At 46.3% G+C, this 21,891-nt stretch overlaps 1 protein-coding gene across 2 annotated transcripts; it reads right to left on the bottom strand.

Annotated features, from left to right (window-relative positions):
• Positions 1 to 553: 553 nt before the first annotated feature.
• On the bottom strand, positions 554 to 21,396 carry HMBS (hydroxymethylbilane synthase). Of its 2 annotated transcripts, none has more exons than XM_040424855.1 (14): positions 21,245 to 21,396; positions 15,311 to 15,352; positions 14,038 to 14,110; positions 11,443 to 11,492; positions 10,617 to 10,672; positions 9,871 to 9,948; positions 8,326 to 8,403; positions 6,770 to 6,845; positions 5,169 to 5,282; positions 4,995 to 5,033; positions 4,765 to 4,884; positions 2,898 to 2,951; positions 2,734 to 2,820; positions 554 to 1,189 (listed from the first exon to the last, which is right to left on the bottom strand). In XM_040424855.1, exons 1-14 carry the CDS (start codon positions 21,245 to 21,247, stop codon positions 1,016 to 1,018), a joined length of 1,044 nt encoding a protein of 347 aa, XP_040280789.1. In that variant the 5' UTR covers positions 21,248 to 21,396; the 3' UTR covers positions 554 to 1,015. The 2 variants fall into 2 exon arrangements, with proteins under 2 accessions (XP_040280789.1, XP_040280781.1); XM_040424847.1 differs by lacking the exon at positions 21,245 to 21,396 and adding an exon at positions 16,285 to 16,384.
• Positions 21,397 to 21,891: the final 495 nt, after the last annotated feature.

Raw genomic sequence — 21,891 nt, 5'->3', positions numbered from 1 at the left:
TCAGACTTCACCCTAAGACCCCTGCACTGAACGCTGAGCCACCATGCTGCTAAAATTATCTTCACACCCTCCCCTAAAAAGATGGATATGTCTCAGCTATATGGCAAAAATAAAGCGTGTTCACAAGATTCAAAGTTCTTCGTTGACCTGAATTCATTTTTCTTCACTACACAATGGTCAATCTTCCTACAGCAGATGTCAGGTGAAAGATGGGTCCGGCGGACATGCCAAATTTCAAATTACCTGACGATTTTGTTCTGTAGGGTGATAAGCCACCGTCCGAGAGATCTGGTAGCGGTTTGCTTCCCTCTAGCATGCTCGGATGAGCCTAGCGTGCATGGGCAATAGTAGCAAACAATGAAGCCTGGGCTACACTGCAACTTTGTAGCGCGACTGATTTTAACTACAGCTGTAGTCCAAATGACTGCAATCTTGTGGACTGCAGCTGCCTTTCACTAGTTAAAATTAATCGTACTACAAAAAGTCGCAGTGTAGCCCAGGCCAACCACCAGATTTACTTAAGACAATACTTAAATAAGCAGAAAAGCAGAGAAATGGGGCAAGAATTTTACTAGGATTCTGAAGAAAGGCCAGATACATATATACATGCATTTCGCAGAAACCTTTTGCACATCACTGGGCACTTCCAACCATGCAGTATTTCATCATTCTGCATCATTTATCGACTCCATGGATGGAAGATAATCCTGGATAACCTGCAGCCTATTACATAAGCTTTTTCCTAATACATGGTCACGGCCAGAAGGACACTTGGTGCATTATCACTAACAATTACACATCGTAAAATACGTTGTATTCATTTACACGTTTTACAAGTTACTACATTCTGTTTGCCGGGTTCATTCTACAAGACCGAATCCGAATGACTGGGCTTCGTTCTACTTTTCCCATCGTGCAGGCTGCACTGTCTAGAGAACCCTGGCCGATCACAAGTTCTCAAAACAGTGACTTCTGAGGAATAGGAGAAGTGAATGGACATGGTCTGCGCTGGGTATTATCTGGCATCATTTAGCTGTCTCGCCACAGTCAGGATCTCTTTCGCCCCTTTGCTCAGCAGCAGATTTGCCAGTTCTGTTCCTAAATGTTCTGCAGACTCCAAGGCTTTACGTGGTACACCAAGTGCTGTAATTCCTACATGCTGACTGTCATCATTTGGTCCATCAACCTCCTAGATTGGAAACAGAAGTGTTCAGTATGAACAAGTATTCAGCAAGAATCCATCGCAAGGGCTTATGCACGTGACTGTTTGTATTTTGTAGTCCGCCAAAAATACGGATGACGTCTGTGTGCATTCTGTATTTTGTGGAACGGAACAGCTGGCCCCTAAGAGAACAGCCCTATCCTTGTCCATAATGCCGACATCTTCTGGTTTTTGCAGAACGGACATGGAATGCACACAGAGCAACTTCCGTTTTTTTTTATATTGTGGACCCATTGAAATGAATGGTTCCGCAAGGACATGGAAAGTAAAAACTAATAAGGGCTCATGCACACAGTATTTTGTGTCTGGTGCATTTTTTTTGCAGCACCATTCATGTCGAGGCCAGGGGAACAAAAAAAAAAAAAAGTGCGTTCCATGTCCACATGTCTATTCCGCAAAATACAAAAAAAAAAAAAAAGTCCTATTATTCACATTACAGACAAGAATAGGACTGTTCTATTAGGGGCTGGCCATTCTGCAAAATGCGGAATGCACACGGCCGACATATGCGTTTTGCAGACCTGCAATCTGTAGACCGAAAATTAACAATGCTCATGTGCATGAGCACTAAAAGTGACATGCCAGCCAGCATTAACCCCTTCAAGACCGGGCCATTTACCCCCTTCGTGGCCAGACATTCAAGTTTTTTAGTACATGGGGCTTCGAAATCCCTAACTTTTCCAATTTGGTCATTTAAAAAGGGGTTGTCAGGGAATACCTATGCTTTAAGTGATGCCTGCAGCCTGCCTCCATTATTGAAAGATTCCCACTTAACTGCTCCCCGCTGCTTTGGTCTTGGGCACTGACCCCCATTTGTCTATCTTCCGATCTGCGGCTTGCTTACTTTCTCCGTGGTATGGGCATGGTCAACTGTTCCGCCAATGACTGGCTTTAGTGGCGATGTCTCTCTTGTGGACATGTCACCGCTGAAGCCAGTGGCTGGCTGCAGCAGACCACGTGACCACACCAGGGAGGAAGTAAACAAGCTGCAGACAGGAAGATGAACAGGTGGGACCAGAAGGGGGGTGGGGAGCAGCAAAGTTTGAATCTTTCAATGGCGAAAGCAGACTGTGGGCATCACTTAACAGTTTATTATTCCTGGACAAACCCTTTAAAAAATATTAAATTTTTTTTGCATCTTTTCATTGAGCTTTATTTTTAACATTTTTATTTTAGTAGTTTGGTTGTTCAAACTTTTTTTTTTTTTCTAAACACAAAGTGCAACTAAGATACTTTAAAATTCTGCCACTTTTTTTTTTTTTATACAGGGAACGTATGATATCCAGTGCTGAGCACAAGGCTGGAAGCTGCTGTGTTGGCTATTGGTGGCTTTATGTTATAGAATAAAACTACACTTATTAACCGTGCATACTCCAGTCTGAAGCGCAAGGTTAGATCCCAGGAAGCCCTGTTACATTAGGAGGCTAAAATGTAGTGAAAAGACACATTTTGGTTAGCGTCACGTCTCCCGCCACAGTCACACATAAGCCAGAGCCGGCCTGTCGTCTCACCTTGTCTGGGAAGACGACCCTTCTCTGCATGGTCTCCTTCAGGCAGTCTGATCCATCGAGGCTGTACACCGCTCCGGTAAGATACAGCTAGAGGATGAAGTGGTACAGTATGAGAACCTCAGTGCAAGTACAAGAAGAAGAAAGTTACAAACCCCGAGACTTACATGAGAATCCTCGATCGACGTGCTCACTGCCACAGGCACACTGCAGCCCCCCTCCTAAAAAACAAAGCACAACCAGAGGCTCTAGCTGAAAATACTAACCCCATCTGGTAGCCAAACACAAGATTATTACACCTGGAGGGATGGACGCTGGGATTTACAGGGATGATAACGTGATATACTGTAACGTCATAATACATGGCTAGCGCATTTCAGGTTGTTTCCAGTTGATGAAATAGGCAGTTTTTGTATGTGACATACATGAAATATAATGAAAAATGTGTTATTGCTGTAACTTCTGAGGATATACCATACATTTAACATCCAGCCCAAACCTTAAATTGACTATACACCGCAACATGCCTGGTGTCCCCCATTTCTCTTATGCTGGCTACCTTTCAAAATGGCCACCACTGTCTCATGCTTTCCCCATGGAAGAGTCTAAAAGAATCCCCTATACACACACTGTCCTTTGATAGACATAGTTACATCACAGGCACTGAGCCATCGGAGGGCAAGTGGTGGGAGGGGGAGCAGATCTTAGACATGCCTACAGCACTCTGCATGAGACCACGGTGGCCATCCGATTGGGGACCAGAACAGAGGGTAACCAGCAGGCTGACCATACATCTGTCATGTAGAGTCACATTTTAGAGGTTTGGACTGGAGAGGTGCATTAAATAATAACCAATCTTTAAAAAAAAAAAAAAAAAAAAAAATTTATGTAAAGCAATAGTACAGGGGAAAATAAGAAACTTTGTAATATACTACTAGAAAATTAAAACTGACACAGTATAATCTGCTAGTGGTGCTTGGTCAATGATCACGCAACCAAGGTGGTGCCCCCTTTATTTTGGGTTCTGCAGCAGGGTATATGTTGAGGAAGGGTCACATTAATATTGGGTGGCATCTCCCCTTGCTGTGATACAGGCGGCCACCCTGGCATGGTGACCGTTATACAGATGCTGGATAACCTCCTCCTCTTTCAGCTTGGACCCGTAGTTCAACCAATGTGGTTATTGGCTGCCAGTCCCAGACCTGCTCTATGCGGGAGAGATCTGGAGATAGAGTTGGCCACGGGAGCTGCTGGCCACGGGACCAAAACCAAGTGTGTGGCTCTTCAGGGTGTCCAGCAGCTCCCCTGGCCAGCTCAATCTTCAGATCTCTTCCCCATCAAGAATGACTGGGAATGGATGGGGCGACGGATCTTCCATGTACAGCAGCCAACAACCACCTTGGCTGAACTTTAGGTGTAAGTTAAAAGAGCTTATAATGACATCCCACAGCAGGATGTCCAGTATCTGTATGACCTCTACCATGCCAGAGTGGCCACCACCTATATCACAGCAAGGGGAGATGCCACCCAGTATCAATGTGACCCTTTCTCAATACATACCCCACTGCAGAACCCAAAATAAAGGGGGCACAACCTTGTGTGACCACTGACCAAGCAACACTAGCGGTTGACACTTTGTCAATCTCATTGAGGTTTCCATTTTTCAGTAGTGTATATTTTAAAATCGGAAAACTATACTTGTTCCCACCTAAATTAGCAGTCACTGAAGGCTCACACTACATGCTGCCTGTAAGAATCTATGGAAAGTGAGCTGCTTGAGGTAGAAATAGGCCTTTTCTCTGATCAGATATATTAAAGTTTCCTTTAGTCACCTGTACTATTAATTTATACAAGATTTATTGAAATATTTGTGATCTTTTTATAGAGTCCTTTTACTCTGGAAATTAGTGATGGTCTGAAGTCAGACTTCGCCAGTGTGATCTTTTCTCACCCACCGATGACATATCAGAGGATAATACAGACTGTATCTCTTGCCCCCTTGCTGTGATTATTGCAGTTCGTCTGCATACATACCAGTCTTCTCATGAAAGCTCTTTCTGCTATGCAGCGCAGCACGGTCGGTGGGTCCTGCAAGGCACTAACCATGTTCAAAATGTCCTGATCTTTGGCTCTAACCTCTACAGCCAGTGCACCCTAGAGGGGAAAAAAAAGGACGACAATTATCGATAAATTCTGCAAATTAAAATGCAATCCATCATGTGAAAATAGGACACAATAGTCAGGTTTATACTTTAACTGCATACCTGACCCACTGCATATAGACACTGCTCCGGTAACAGGATCTGGGGGAGGAGGAGAACAGAACGACCCAACAATTACATAGAAACTTCCTATATTAAATGTTGCCTGCTGTAAGATACGGCTTCTCATAGAGGCTGGCAATGTATTAACCTGAAGGAGCCGAATACTCTACTTACCTGATCGATTCTGTTGTCCCAGCCCATGCGACGCAGGCCGGCAGCCGCCAAAATAATAGCGCTGAAATCATTCTGCTCATCCAGCTTCTTCAGGCGAGTGTTTAGGTTCCCCCGCTGAATGCGTATATTAAAGACGCCACAACTTAAGTGCAATCCTAACAATTCTTTACATTATTCTTCCAATTCAGTAACGATCTAGGACTTACTAACCATGAATAGAATAAGGTCAGACACTCCGAGACCTTTCTATTCCTCCTGGATGAAGGGCGATACGCCCCTTTCTCTTTACTCTTACTAGCAGCAAAAATCGGAAAGCCAATAAAGGACTATAAAGGGTATGTGCGCACACTGCAGATTTTCCATCTGGATATGTGGTTGGAAAATAGCTTAGGCAGAGTACTAGCTCTCCTTAAAGAGATCAGCTGTGCATGCATGGGAAAGGCTATGTTCACACTTAGAGGACCTTTCACCGATCCTGACATTGTGAACTAAGTGTCATGACATATACAGCGGCGCCCAGGGATCTCACTGCACTTACTATTATCCCTGGGCGCCGCTCCGTTCTCCCGCTATGCCCTCCGGAATGTTCGGGGACTTGGTTATAGTAGGCGGAGTCTGCCCTTGTTCTTCTGTAGCGCTGGCCAATCGCATCGCACAGCTCACAGCCTGGGAGGTTTTTTCTCCCAGGCTGTGAGCTGTGCGCTGCGATTGGCCAGCACTACAGCCTAGGAGAAGGAGACGCCCAGCAGAACAAGGGCAGACTCCGCCTACTATAACCAAGTCCCCGAACATACCGGAGGGCATAACGGGAGAACGGAGCGGCGCCCGGGGATAATAGTAAGTGCAGTGAGATCCCTGGGCGCCGCTGTATATGTCATGATACTTAGTTCACAATGTCAGGATCGGTGAAAGGTCCTCTAAGTTTTTTTTCTTTTCCGGTATTGAGATCCAGCAGAGGATCTCAATACTGGAGAAAAACCTTTTCGTTTTGTCCCTATTTATTGTCAATGGGGACAAAACTGAACTGAACGGAGTGCACCAGAATGCATTCTGTTCCATTTGGTTGTGTTCCCATACCATGGCATGGGATACGGAGCGAAACAGATCCGGCATGACACACAATGCAAGTCAATGGTGCCGGATACGTTTTCTTGGACACAATAGAAAACGGATCCGGCACCATTGACTCACAATGGTTTTAGTGCCGGATCCGTCATTGCTATTTTAAAGATAATACAACTGGATCCGTTCATCAGATTCCATTATCAATAATGGAAGCGTTCTTTGCTGATCCCTGCCGGATCAGGCAAAAAACGCATATGCGAAAGTAGCCAAAAACTATTTGCAAAGAGGTATCCCCCAGGAAGAGAGAACCATCTCACTGGTGCCACCTTCTGAGAGTGGGTGGAAAATGGAATACAATAGCGGCAAATGTTTTTTTCAAAGCAGAGGTGCACACAACGTCAGAGGAAAATGCATCATTGTGCCTGGAATACATTTTGTAACCTGCACATGATATTTCAGACAATGTGCACGTTTCAAAAGCTATAGAACAGACCATATATACTGTACCACATTTTGGCGAGATGAGGAAAGGATACAATATCTTTAAACTGTAAATGAGGGTATCGTTTTTTCAGCTGAGCTGCTCTACGAAGAGAACTTGTCCCAATTGTGCTAAAAAAAGGTAATAAAAAAAAAATAAAACATTATAATATACTCTATACCTACATAAAGTCTGTCTTAGGCCTCATGCACACGACAGTTTTTCTCGGCCTCCATTCAGTTTTTTTGCGGATAGGATGGGGACCCATTCATTTCAATGGGTCAGCAAAAAAATGCTGATAGTTCATCCGTTTGTAATCCGCGTCCGTTGTCAGTGTTCCCCTTAAGCAAAAAAAAACAAAAAAAACTGCATGTCCTACTTTTTTCACCTTTGCGGACAAGGATAGGCATTTATTACAAGGGATCTGTGGAAAAAAAACTGATCCTCCAAAAAACGGATGCCGCATCCGGGTTTTTTTTGCAGACGTACAATTTGCGGACGCAAAAAACAACTGTCGTGTGCTTGAGGCCTTAAGGGGGGGGGGAGAAGAGAGGGTTCTCCAGAAATTAAGAAAATGAAAATACTTAAAAGGGATTTCCAGGATTTTTTATTTACTCATGACGAGAGATGATCGAAGCGAGCCGATGATGCTACATCCAAAGCAGCTTCAGAGATTCGACTCTTGACAGTATTAGAATGTATGGGCTCTGATGAGCCGAAGTAAGTCATTCGCAAAGCATCCGAAGTGGCTTTGCTCATCTCTACTCGTGACCTTTTCTCCAGGATACGTCTTCAGTATCTGATCGGTGAGGGCCGGACACCTGGGACCGCCAGCAATCAGCTGTTTTGAGAAGGCACCGGTGCTCCTGCGAGTGCCGCTGCATTCTTGCAGCTCACAAAGAACAGCGCCATCCATTGTATAGTGGCTGTGTTTGGTATTGCAGTTCAGCCCCATTCACTTGAATGGGGCTGCGCTACTCCTAGGCCACGTGACCGATGAACGCGTTGTCACTGACCTAGAAAAAGCTGTGAGAAAGCCGAGGCGCTCATAGGAGTGAAAGTGCCTTGTCAAACAGCTGATCGGCGGGAGGTCCCGGGTTTTGGACCCCCACCAGATACAGATGACCTATCGAGAAGATAGATCATCAGTAAGAAAATCTCAAAAAAACACTTTTAAATATTCCCAAATACCTTTCATTAGTTATAATGGCTCGTTTTGTCTGGGGAGCAATCAGGAGAAATAAAATGGCCGCCGCCCTATTAGTACAAGGTCATGAAGAAAACAAGAAATTCTTGTCCTATTTATGGCAGAAAGGAGTCACTCCAGTAATGTTACACAGGGCTGCAATGAATAATTCATTTCACCGCTCCCAGTCAATTACATTTTGTGGTTTGGGGCTTGAACAAGCACTTAGACTGTACTTTTGCTTTGACCCATTGCTGCAGCGACTGTAGTCGTAACGGAGCACAATATCGTCAGCCCCAGATGGTCGCATCCCAGGAATCAGGCAGCCAATGTGCCGAAATATCTGCTACGGGTGCAGATGTTATTTCTACTGGTACCCAAGTACAAATGGCATCTGGAGAGGTCCGACTCCCTGCCGCTCTCACCTGTTTTGAGGCAATGTCTCCAGTGTATTTCCTGCATTTCTAGGGTGAAAAACAACTGCATCGTGTGGACTCTCGCGCCTGAAGAAAAGAAAGGACAGTATGTGTAAAAATGAGAATTTTAATGCTTTAAAAAATCTATAAACTCATAATTTACACAGTATAAGCAGCAGGAAACCACTCAGGGCTGTGGAGTCTGCATGGCAAACGTTCCACTCCACAGCAGCCCTGCTCGGGATCCAAAATACCCAAATTTGTATAGTTAAAATTTCTAAAAACTTTCCTAAATTTCAATGAAATTTCCAACAAGTTATGCATTTAGAGGGATCTGTCAGCAGGAATTTCACTGATAAGCCAGGCACAACGTCTTGTAGGGCTAGCTCGGCTGATCTGTTGCTTCATTCTGCAGGAAAATGAGCAGATAAGTGCACCGGGGGCAGGCCCAAGACACCATGTGCAACCTTACTCCTCCCCTTTGTTCTGCCAGCCCGCCCCTGACTCTGCAGAAACCTGGCCCTGTCAATTAAGGAGAGGGTGGGGTAGGCAGAGGAAGGAGGAGCAAGAGTGCACAGAGTGGCTTGGGTCCGCCCTTAGTGCACTTAACTGCTAAATTGCATATGGATTAGAAGTACTTATTGTACAGCTCGCTAAGTGTTCAGCTAAGCTAGGAACTAAGAGACACAGTGCCTGGATTATTAGTGAATTTTCTGGTGAAGTAGAATAATATATATCTGTCTTTTGAAACCAGAGTGGAATTTGTACTTTTCTACCAGATAAACCCCTCACCCCCACCCCAAAAAAACAAAAAACACACACACACACACACACACACACACACTAGAAGAATGTCTTTCAAGCCCGCCAATTTAGGCAGGACCGGTCGAATGTCTAATGCAGCTGTTCTGAAACTACAATTCCCAGCATGCTCCATTCATTTCTATGAGAGTTTATAAGAGCAGAGCCAGTAAGCATGTTGGGAGTTGTAGTTTCACAAAAGCTGGAGTGCCGAAGGTTGCCTACCCCCGATCTAACGTATATGGGTGTGTCTTGACTTGTTCTCAATGGGGATAAGCTGCCAGCAGCGGTGTCTGGCACTGGCTTGCTCCCCTTCCTCTCGTCAATAAGAACACGTGCACGCTCAGCCTGTGTTTGGGAAGAATAGTTGCTGGCCGAACAAGCATTTGGCCATCTTCGCAGTAGTATTATGAAATCCAGCAGAGAACAGCCTGCTGGAGGAGTTCTCCATATCCAGCATTGCTGTACACGGCTGAGCATCGCCGGATCCCCATCGACTATAATGGGATCCGACCAGTTAACAGCTTTCAAACGGACAAAAACAGCCAGCATTAGCATAACGCCAATGTGAACCTAGCGTTCCGTGTATGGCCAAGTGAAGGATTCCCTAAGGAAATGCTGAGAACATCCCTGCCCCTCTCTTACATTTTATTTTTGATCTTAAAAAAGAAAAAAAAAAAGAAAAAAAAAAATTCTGAATGTGAAAGAAGCTGAAAAAAAAAATATATAAAATAAAAGGAAAAAAACACTCACTTGCACACAGCTCCAACTGTGAACCCAGGAGGTAGAGTAGTTGGCAAATCCTTTAGTGAATGAACAACAAGATCAACCCTAAGAACGAGAGGGAAGAAACATTAAGTTAGGCTCCGCTCACACCAACATGGCTTCTGCTTTCTAAGGATCCATAATGCATCTGACTCTGACTAATCCATTCTGTACTGGATGCTATTAGTATCCATCAAATTCCAGGCTCTCTGTCCCCTGGGTATAAAGGCCCCTTTACACTGAACAATTTGGCAGGCGATTGTCGGGGAGGAAGCGTTCCTTCACTGACGAGCAGGCGATTGCCGGGAAGGAAACCACTGCTATTACATGCAGCGATCTCCTCCACAGTAGGGGAGGGGAGGAACGATCGCCAATGCCATCGCTCGTCCCCATACAAAATCATTGTTTGCTGGCAGCAGAGCGTGATTAGACGACACAATCTGCTGCCGGCAAATGATGATTTTGGTGACCGCACAAACGATTATATTGCCAGGTGAATAAGTGTTCCGCTTTTTCATTGGGTAATTGGCGGCACCTGTACACCAACAGATAATCGCTAACTAGCACTCTTACGAACGCTTGTTAGCGATTATCGGGCCGAAGTTCGACCATTGTAAAGGGGTCTTAAGAGCACAGGGTGCTGCACTCATCCGGTCAGTAACGGAACAGAAGAGAGACGAGTGAAGAGTCCCCTAATTATCAATACTGACAAATACCATTCCTCAGATACTTACTCGTTTCTCTCCAGCGCGTTCTCCAGCTCCTTTGTAAAGAGACTCTTTTCGCCTATCTGGGAAGAAGAAGAAAAAACAAAACGTAATTACCTATTTAACGTGATTATCGAAGAAGCTGCCGATTTACGTAGAAGTGTACATACTGCCAGCAACCTGTCCTAGAATGTGAGCAGGACCAGTTGCCTACATTGGCAGAGCTGCCTGGGGGTAAAGTGGCGTGGGCTCACTACACACTACTCTGGCACTTGCATATACTACACATTGGTCAGCGTTCCTGTCAGGCTGCTCAGCCATGATGGTATGTTGTAGGCACGATCACATCATTACCATCTATTGTAGAACAATGAAGTCAGGTCTCGTCCCCTCAACCCCTAGGCAGCTCTGAAAGTGGAGGCAACCAGTCCTACACACGCTCGAGGACAGGTTGCTTGCGGCCATTTTAAATAATTCCTGAAGAACCGCTTTAAGCGCACATGGTTTAACTGGACCTACCTCCAACCCTCTCCTCTTTGCATACAGGGAATTTCAGAATTTATATAAATAAAAATCAATGGGGGCCCAGGAAAAGCTTAAACAGGATGTCCAGTAGTTTGATACGGATGTCCTATCTTCAGAATAGGTCATCAATATCAGAACGTGCACCCCCACGATCAGCTGTTTAGGTGTAGCTCCGGAACTACACCGCTCCGTCCGTTGTGTAGTGGAGGGAGCTGATCATTGCAGCATCTCCACCCGAGAAGCAATACTAGACAACTCCCAATTTAATGCCTACCCCGCAAACACCAGTTGGCCTACTGACAGGTCCCTGGTAAGTGGGTGCACTTACCTTAGATAAAGCCGTATCTAAAATCTTGTCTCCTGTTGTCGACATGGCAACTGGAAAAATAATATACAGAAAGAAGGAATAAGCATAAGGAACTTTATTTTATAAGATCAGGAACTTTCCAGCAATTGCAAAAAGTACAAATCCCAGCATGCTCCATTGATTTCTATGGGAGTTCTGAAAACTACTAAGGAAGTGTGCATGCTGGGAGTTGTAGTTTCACAACAGCTGGAGGTTGCTGATCCCTGTATTAGATAAATCTAACCACTGTACTTGCTCGCCCTTTGCACTAAGGCCTTTCCCCTACCAAAAACAAAATTTGCATTTCCATAGTCCTGATGCACCCATCCTGAAAGGGTCACTTTCTCTGGTCGCTCTCCCTGTACTCTCACGTCTGCCCGCATGCAAAACTGCATTTGTACATCTCTTCCTGCTGGAGCACAGCGCAGGATAAGAAGTACAAGGGTTAAAGCTTTGCTCAACCACGGAGCCACGTTAAATCTACAATTGAATAATGTACGGAGCAGATGTGATATACGTAAATGTACAGGACTCAGGAAGAAGATGAAATGAAATAGAAAGAACACATTCCCATGTCTACATTTAACCACAGGACCCCACCTAATTTTACCAGCATAGTGACCATTCGCCACACGTAGGCGTAGTTTGGGCATGTGTTTAGTTCCACCATGCAGTCTCACCCGCAGAAGAACAGTCCATAGATGAGAAGAGGATGGGGTGTCTTTCCGCCGATTCAGTTCCCTGCGGTGCCTCCTCATGGGAAAGAGAATAACTAGGCTTCTTTCACACATCAGCAAATCATGGACGTGTGAGGTCCTTTTTCTCCAGACAGGGACTGTAACGTGTTTATTTACAGTGATTTTCCACTGATCGTAGGTCACTGAAAAAACCACGGAGGCAGACTAAATACGTCCACTGAAGTATATGGGTCTATGAAAACCACTGACCCAACACTGGTGGCATCCATTTTTGATCAGCGATTTTCACGGACTATCGGTAGGAGATGTTCTGGAAACTAATTTTCAGTCTAGCAGTGTCCATGGAGGGCAAAGAGCAGACACTCAGACCAAACACGGATCCTTCTCAGATAAACCTCTGACCATCTTGTCACAGATGTCATCATAAACATGTGAAAGAGGTCTAACTCTGTTCTCAGTTAAAAAGGAATCTGTCATCAGTTTTGACCAAGCTAAATGGCAGCAGGACAGACATAGCTTTTGTTATCAGGAGTAGTGTGAATATAAAGTTTTATTCTGCCAGACTGTGCTCTTGGAAGTGCCCTGGATGGGAATTGACTGTGAAGTGCTCTCTGCATTCAGCGGAGCCGTTCCCCTCTTTTCTGAGTAATGTATGTAGAATCCAACCGGAAGAAAACTATAGCCATCACTCAGCAGATGGGAGGGCTCTGGAGCAGCTCAACAATGAGCACTTCTCAAAGCGGCTCCAACTCCTGGACATTTGCAGAATGGACCACAGCGAGCCAGGCCCGGGTATCCACTGCAGGCACCCGCCAGTGATGACCTGGGGGCAGGAAATTTGGAGCGCAGTCTCCCGAAGAGCGCTAGGTCCAAGTAGGGGCGGGTCTATAATATGCGGCTGCCCCAGGTCCGCTTGACGGTAGCCGCTGGGAAGGGCATGGCCTGGAAGGAGGCTTGCCCTGTACTGAAGAGTACTTTTTCAGGTGGGGGGGCTGATCACCAACTGTAGTGTGAGAGGGGAGCACATGGCTGGGGCAGAAAACTTACCTTCTGATGTCTTTACCACCAGATCCAGGTCACTTTCAACACGATGCCCCCTTGGAAAGTGCAACTGGGCTGAACCAGGGGCTTACATGCGAGGCGACATGACTGCTGGCGGGTAATGGTGTATTTATGGTCTAATGTTGCTCCTTTTCTTCTAGAGGCAGGGAACGAGCAGCAGGCTTGGTGACCCTAACCCGCTGGTCACTCACCTCGAGTGTGGGATTAACAGGAAGAAACACTAATAAATAAAAACTAGGACACTAGGCTAAAATTGATTATCTCTGCTTCCACAAGAGAGGTATAGCCAATAGCAAATTGTGGCACATTATACCACCCCAACACAGCCAAATACCACAGTCCGTCACAAAATACTGCCCCCAGCAGCACTAAATATATCTCCAAAAACTTCCACTGGCCGGCCGTGAGGAGGGCCGAGGTGGCCCCCTGGGCATCAGCCCACCGGGAAACTTTCCTGTATGGTCTATGGCCAATCCACCCCTGCCCACGGTCTTCTTCTGACTTTTAAGCACACAGTGAATGGTGCGCTTTAGGGATGTAAAAGTATAGTAAAAATAGAAAAATCAATAAATAAAGTATATCAGGGATCAGCAACCTTCGGCACTCCAGCTGTTGTGAAACTACAATTCCCAGCATGCTCAATTCATTTCTATGGGAGTTCTGAGAAGAGCAGAGCAAGTATGCATGCTGGGAGTTGTAGTTTCACAACAGCTGGAGTGCCGGAAGTTGACGACCCCCGATTTAGGGGGATTAGGGACAACATATTACAAATTATTATAAAAGTTTAGTTACTTTTTAAGCTTTTGTACCTACTTACCAATGTCAAAGCGAGCATCAGGGAACTTGTTTTTCAGCATTTCCACAACGCTGTCCGTCTGGATACGTGCCAGCTGGGTAAAGAGAGACGATATTTTATGCAGGGCAAACACAACCACTGGTAGCATACATGTACCAGGAGGTCCTGCTCCGTTCAACTCCCCTGGGGGCGTCTCATACAAAGTCTATGGGGCGGAATGAATCACAATGGGAGATTCGGATATTTATTTGCTTTGACTACATGCTGGTTAGAGATGCACCAAATGTAAAGATATTTAGAATATTTGGTGTTTATTTAATATTTTTATTTCCCACATCCCTATAAAATTGAAAAAAAAAAATTATCCTAAAATCCTGCAGTTTTCACACTGGCCACTAGGCCTAAAATAACATCAAGACTTTGAGCTTTGAGAGAAGCCACAGACACGATGGACCAGAGGGGCCTCCATATCTGATATCTGTCATTGTAACCCTGCCTGTTACCGGTAGAGAACACACATTATTAGGCCCAGTGGCCAAGGTGAAAACGGCAGGATTTTAGGATTTAAGCATTTTATTAAAGAGACCAGCCCTGTACGGCGACTTATTTCTTTGCATATTTTTCCCATGGAGTGTCAACAATATCTCCAATGAATCCAAGGCATTGTACCCAGCCTAACGGACTCCTACTCCAGACTGGTGAGGGGCAAGCACCCCCTAAAAAGGCCATCTACAGAAGGATATCTGGCTTGGCATGTTTCCGTCTCATGTCCCAAGGCGGATTTTGACTCATAGGGAGCCACTTCCACAAGGTGGCGCTAGTGAGACAGTTCTCTTTCATTAGGAGATGCCTTTTTGCAGGATTATTTTTAAATATAGCGACATGGAAAATAAAAATAAAAAAAACACCTGTTTACGCCACCCTCCACTGCAGCGATTTTGAGACCATTTTAAGTCACAGTAAGGCATTAAACTAATTAACACGTCAAACCATGCCCACTTTTTACACTTTTTTTCAAAAGTAGTGAGGGTGGCATAAAATGGCAAAAAGTTTAAAAAAATTGGAGAAAAATAGCACACAGCGCCAACATCTGCAATTTTTGTAGCCCGGAAAACTGTCCGAGGTATTTAACCCCCTCCCTGCGGGTTCATGCATCACTTGCTCTGATCTAGAAGAGCCCAAGGGGCAGAGCTGAGCGCCGCTGTCCCTTCGGTTTACTGACTGGTGGGTATGAAAAATGGGCAGACGTGGAGAACGGCTGTAATTCCGTCTGTGCAGGCACGGTGGGGCTCACCTGGCTTTTCCTTGTACCAACTCGTATGACATTTCGTCGTTCCTGGAAGAAGAAGAAGAAGAAGAAAAAAAAACTGTAGATGTGACTCCAACAATCATCGATACAGTCCAGATATCAAGGACGGAAGATTCTTCTAGACCAGGGGTCAGCAACCTCCTGTTGTGGAACAACAAGTCCCAGCAGCACAGCAGCTGCTTGACTGCTGTCTGAACTCCCATCATCAGTGTGTAGCGCACGCTGGGCACTGTCGTTTCAAAAGAGCTGGAGGGCCAAAAGGTTGCTGAACCCTGTGCTGGAAACCTGGCCGTACACATTAAGGTCTGCCAATTTTGGCTGGATGGGCCTCCACCTCCCCAGTGAATTGGACCCGATGATAGATATCGGGCTGGAAAGAAGGTTGACGGATTTCAGCACGCCCAATCATTTTGGTCTGGCAGCTACTGTTTACCCTCTTTCCATTCAGAACACATGCATGCTCAGCTGTGCCCAGCATGCACGTGTATGGGGGGGGCTGGACAGACAGCAGTCGGTTAAATGAGCCTTCAGCCAACAGCTATCTAATGTGTATGGACAGATATACAGAGATATAGCTTGCAAATAACACGAGAAAGAATCCACACTTTACCCCAAACTACTGTGTTTTCAGCAATTTTGTGGGTAAGAATCTCCTAGGTCAGGGGTAGGCAACCTCCGGCACTCCAGCTGTTGTGAAACTACAACTCCCAGCATGCATACTGGATCTGTTCTTCTTAGAACTCCCATAGAAATGAATAGAGCATGCTGGGAATTGTAGTTTAACAACAGCTGGGGTGCCGAAGGTTGCTGACCCCTGATCTAGGTGAAAGGCAGGTTTCAGTGCATTTTAGAAGACAATGTCCCAATGGACCACACGCACAATATGAGACGTCAGAACCCAGACTAAGGCACGGGGGACACTGCAGTAAAGGCGCGATGGCGGCGACTCTCCGCCTTACCTGTGGATTCCTATTCTCCATTTCCGTAGCTCCTCGTGCGTCTCCTCTACGCTGCGGACCTTATTACAGTGACGGTTAGTAGGATCTGTGAGCCACAATGTGGGCGCGCTGATAAAATAAGGAGTCAGGGGGTGGGAGAGATAGTAATGCTGGGACCCCACCCTGCTGGATACTCCAAACCTGGAAGCATGTTATCAGCGGCGCTCAGGCCGGACTTCAAATTCTCTTAACCAAAGCTAAAAACGTACGCGGCAGGCTGGCTTATCTGGGCACAGACGGGCGACTCCCCTGTCCGTGCTGAGCTGCAAAAAAAATAAAAATAAATGGATGCTCATCGGTTCCCACCAGACTTCTAAAGAGCCGTGTGCAGATTACAACCGATCCTCACCATTTCTAAGCTTCACTCATTAGGCCTGACAATTTTGGAGAAGTCTGACGCGGCGGCGGCCAGTGACAGCGGATTTCATGAAGACGGCCCATGTGTTATGTGGGATGGCGACATCTTCACATTCGGGGCTTCGCCTATCAAGTCTGATCCCAGTGCGGCCGCAATGGATGCAGGTTTGTTGCAGAAATTCCTGCGGCTTTCATTCATGTGAATGGGGCTTGCAGAAATCCACGCGGACGCTGCACAAAATCCCCGTTCAGATGGACGGAACAGATTTCAATGCGCAGGGAACAATGTATCGCGCACAGGAAGCCTTTTCTCGTACCAAAACACAGAACAATGGAAAGTCTGTTCCGACAAGAAGCAGAGGAACGGAGAGGCCGGTCTGAAGGCCGGTGCGTATATTGGACGAGAAGAGTCATTTCTATTGATGGGAATGAGAGAAACGCGGACGCACATGGAAGGTATCCGTATTTTGCAGATCCGTATTTTGCAGACTGAAATACAGACACGGTCGTGTGTAAGGGGCCCTAACACTTTAGTACAATTATCTGTGGCCCCTTTATTTTCAGGATTGGTCAGGGACTGATCATAAAGCCACGGCATACCCTACCCCCACTAATTAGTATGCGACTACTCCACCCGGGCTTTTACTACTGAGTGATGACCTATCCTCAGGATAGTCCCTCAATATCAGATCAGCGGGGGTCCGACATCCCGGTATCCCCGCCGATCAGCTGTGTGAGGAAACATGCCGAGAGGCGGCCGGAATAAAACTACGACATGTCATACCCGCCGGGACAGCCTGCCGCTAGTGTGAAAGTAGCCACGATGCATCATTATACAAGGTGCATTATAAAAGTGATGTCATCGAGGGCGACTAAAAATGTAATTAAAGGGTTCTCTAGGATTTTTATATTGATTGCCTATCCAGGATAGGTAATCAATATTAAACCGGCGAGGGTGCTGGGAGTTGGACCCCCGCTGATTTCATATTGATTATGAGTGAGCGCCATGTTCTTCACTGTCCACATCGCAGCGACGAGCAGGTGTAGTTACAGGTCCCCCCCGTCCCATTCACTTCAATGGGTAGAGTGGAACTTCTCCTGCCCATTGAAGGGAATGGAGGAGCTGAAATTACACCGTTTACCACTGCGACGTGGACGGTGAGCAGGTAAACCGTGAAGAGAACGCAGCACTCGCATGAGCACTGCGTTCTCTTCAAATAGCTGAACGTGGAGGTGCCGAGTCGGACCCCCACCTATCCTGAGCATAGTTTATCAATATAGGATTTAATTTCCATAAAAATGGTTTTATTCTGCAAAAGCGGTAAAAAAAAAAAAACACAGAAAACACCCATACAAATATGGAGTCATGATTAGGGATGTGAGAATTTCATATTTTGAAATTAGTTTTCGGTTCGTGTTGTGGTATTAACTGAATTTAGCTATGGATTCCGTTACCACGGACCATAACGCAATTCCATGACGGAATGGATAATGGAACGCCCTCCTGGCCGCACATGCGTGTTGCTGCTCCGTTCATTTCTATGGGAATTCCGGAGATATTGGAGCGCTGTACTCCGTAATCTCTTGAATGGAGCAGCAACGTGCATGTGCGGCCAGGAGGTGCAGGGCTCCAGTTCTCTTGATTGGTGGAAGTCCCAGCTGTAGGACCCCCAGCGGTCTGATAGCCATCCCCTCTCCTGTGGATAGGGAATAACTTTAGGGTACTTTCACACTTGCGGCAGAGGATTCCGGCAAAACAAATGCAAACGGATGGCATTTGTCAGACGGATCCGGATGCGGATCCATCTGACAAATGCATTGAAATACCGGAAAGCCGGATCCGTTTTGCCAGAACAATCCGGCTATTTCCGGCAAGTGTCCAGTCTTTTTGGCCGAGATGAAACCGTAGCATGCTGCGGTATTATCTCCGTCCTGATCAGTCAAAAAGACTGTGAACTGAAGACATCCTGAACGGAATGCTCTCCATTCAGAACTCATGGGGATATGCCTGATCAGTTCTTTTCCAGTATTGAGCCCCTAGGACGGAACTCAGTGCCGGAAAAGAATACCCCTTTAAGTCCCATGTATCCTAAATAGTGCCAAGGAAAACTACATCTCATACAAGCAGAAAACGACATAAAAATGAAGTTATAGCTCTTGGAATACAGCGACAAAAAAAAAATAAAAAAAACACAATAAAACTACACATAATTGGTATCTGAGTAATTCTCCTCTTTGGTTAAAAATGCTTCTCAAAAAATGCCAAGAGGAGTATTTTTACTCTGCTTGGGAAAAAAAAAAAACTTGTGCGACCTCTGCCGGAAGACGCTGAAAACTGTGGATGTTGGGAATTAATCAGATTATCCGGGAAAGCGCATTCCAGAGAACTGCTGCAGCGGGGGAAGAGAGTGAGGTTCGGATTGTGGCGGTCAGTCTGTAGCATCATGCACACGACCATAAGTTGCGCATCCACTTTTTTGCGGATCGTACATGGACCTATTCATTCCTATGCGTCAAGTCACAACGCAACACGCCACACGTTGTGACAGTCGCAGAAAAATTCATCTTTGATGGATTTTTTATTTTTTTGACTCTCGTATCACAGCATGTTTTGAAATTCATTACATGAAATGTCGTCGTGTAGCCGGACCCTAAAAGGGGGGGGGGGGTCCCATCAGAAACCCTTATCCCCCTATCCACACGACAGGCGATAAGTGGGGAGAACGGGGGCCCCGGGTTCCCGCATTTAAATGAGGTAGCATCCCCCCCCCCCCTATCCTGAGGATAAGTGTTTGTGATAGGACATCCCCTTTAAACGCAGCGGTAGTGCAGACATGTAGCCATATGGCCGGCGGAGGACCACTGGGTGGTTTGGCGCCACAATCAGTCTACCACCCCGCCAGCGATGCTCCTGTTCACTAGCAGGCGGTCAGCCTAGAGCAGTGATGGCGAACTTATGGCACGGGTGCCAGAGGCGGCACTCAGAGCCCTCTCTGTGGGCACCCGTGCCTTGGAAAAAGTCTATGGCGTACCAATATGCTTTAGACTTTTCCTGCCATTCATCAGCACAGGACGCACTATGAACAGCGCAGGCAGCGCACTGAATGTAGGCTATTAAGGGCTCTTACACACTTGCGTTCTTTTCTTCCGGCATAGAGTTCCGTCGTCGGGGCTCTATGCCGGAAGAATCCTGATCAGGATTATCCTAATGCATTCTGAATGGAGAGAAATCCGTTCAGGATGCATCAGGATGTCTTCAGTTCCGGAACGGAACGTTTTTTGGCCGGAGAAAATACCGCAGCATGCTGCGCTTTTTGCTCCGGCCAAAAATCCGGAACACTTGCCGCAAGGCCGGATCCAGAATTAATGCCCATTGGAAGGCATTGATCCGGATCCGGCCTTAAGCTAAACGTCGTTTCGGCGCATTGCCGGAGCCGACATTTAGCTTTTTCAGAGTGGTTACCATGGCTGCCGGGACGCTAAAGTCCTGGCAGCCATGGTAAAGTGTAGCGGGGAGCGGGGGAGCGGTGTACTTACCGTCCGTGCGGCTCCCCGGGCGCTCCAGAGTGACGTCAGGGCGCCCCAAGCGCATGGATCATGTGATCACATGGACACGTCATCCATGCGCATGGGGCGCTCTGACGTCATTCTGGAGCGCCCCCGGAGCCGCACGGACTGTAAGTATACCGCTCCCCGCTCCTACTATGGCAACCAGGACTTTAATAGCGTCCTGGCTGCCAAAGTAACACTGAACGCATTTTGAAGACGGTTCCGTCTTCAAATGCTTTCAGTACACTTGCGTTTTTCCGGATCCGGCGGGCACCTCCGGCAACGGAAGTGCACGCCGGATCCCAACAACGCAAGTGTGAAAGAGGCCTAAGCTATTATAGATAAATGATAATATACATGGAAGATATACTATATTGGTATTCAGGTTAAATTGCCGTGTTGGCACTTTGCGATAAATAAGTGGGTATTTGGTTGCAGTTTGGGCACTCGGTCTCTAAAAGGTTCACCATCACTGGCCTAGAGGTAAGTACTAGTTGCAACAGAGCGGTCACATGACTGCAGCACCTAACGGATCCAATGGAAACAAAGCGACAGACAAGTCGCAAGCGAGTCCCATTCACACCCGGCCCACACTGGTCAATGGTGGCAAAGCTGTGCGTGACCGCCCGCCAGGCCTGGATTTTTGGCGTCCTCACAGTCACATGACGTAGCGCAATCGTCAGGTCACCATCTATATCCTGGATATATGGAGAGACAGAAAACTGGGGCAATTCCATGTAGAAAACCTGGGGCCACAGTGGTTGTCCTCTGTGTAGTCACCTTAATGGCTGGAGCACCCCTTTAATAAGTGATTATTAGATAGGTACAATAACAGTATAGGAGTCTGCAACTGAGCTGACACAATGTAACGACAGTACTTCTATAAAAAATATAAAAAATAAAAATAAAACGCTGACACCAGTTCACACACAGCGCTCATCAGCTAACGCCCCCAGGACCATAACCATCACAAGGACGCTACAAACTCCTGCCGCCGACCTGACACATAACTCACCATGACGTCTCCTCCTGCGGCCGCTAAACCCCGCGGTGTTCCGGTCTAATAGAGTACAGGACCGACCAACACTCCGGCATAATCCAAAGCCGGGACCGCAGGATACACGAGCAAACCGTCACCTACTAGAGCGTGCAGCGGGCGCCGGGGACGTCACTTCCGCTTTATGGTGTCAAATATTATTTTTTTTAAACAAATCTTTATTCAGTATATACATTTTTTGTTAATAAAGTTTTCCGCTAAGGGATCTGTGTGTACAGCACGTGGACGTGAATCGCTAACGTGTGAATTAGACCTTAGGTCCTAATAGATCCCAAGGGTGTATTTTTTTCTGAATTAGAATAGACAGTACTGAAAACACAGATCCAAATGGTAAAAACCGCAAGCGTTTTAAGCGGGTTTTTTTTTTCATGCGGTGTTTACACCACACGGGGAAGAAAAAAAGTCCCATGTAAATACCCCCTCTTAGTGTATTGCATATGTTCACACATAGTATTTGAGATCTGGTAAAAAAAAAAAAAAAAAAAATGCATCAGAAGAACTGGTCTCACCCTCTATGGGGGGGAGAGGAGTCATTTAAGAAGAAGCCTTCACTAGTTTTTTGGCGTAAAAAAAAGTCGGAAGCTGTAGCCCCCAGGTCCGCAAGC

Source organism: Bufo bufo, chromosome 1 (genome assembly GCF_905171765.1).
Source record: "Bufo bufo chromosome 1, aBufBuf1.1, whole genome shotgun sequence".
Classification (NCBI taxonomy): domain Eukaryota; kingdom Metazoa; phylum Chordata; class Amphibia; order Anura; family Bufonidae; genus Bufo; species Bufo bufo.
This window is presented reverse-complemented; position numbering and strand designations above follow the sequence as displayed.

Bases quoted from the DNA above. Each gene is read 5' to 3' on its own strand.
- HMBS (XM_040424847.1), bottom strand. From the start codon at position 16,305: ATGGAGAATAGGAATCCACAG. The intron at 15,353-16,284 runs GTAAGGCGGAGA...TTCTTCTTCCAG, and splicing joins TGGAGAATAGGAATCCACAG to GAACGACGAAATGTCATACG. The intron at 14,111-15,310 runs GTGAGCCCCACC...CTCTTTACCCAG, and splicing joins TTGGTACAAGGAAAAGCCAG to CTGGCACGTATCCAGACGGA.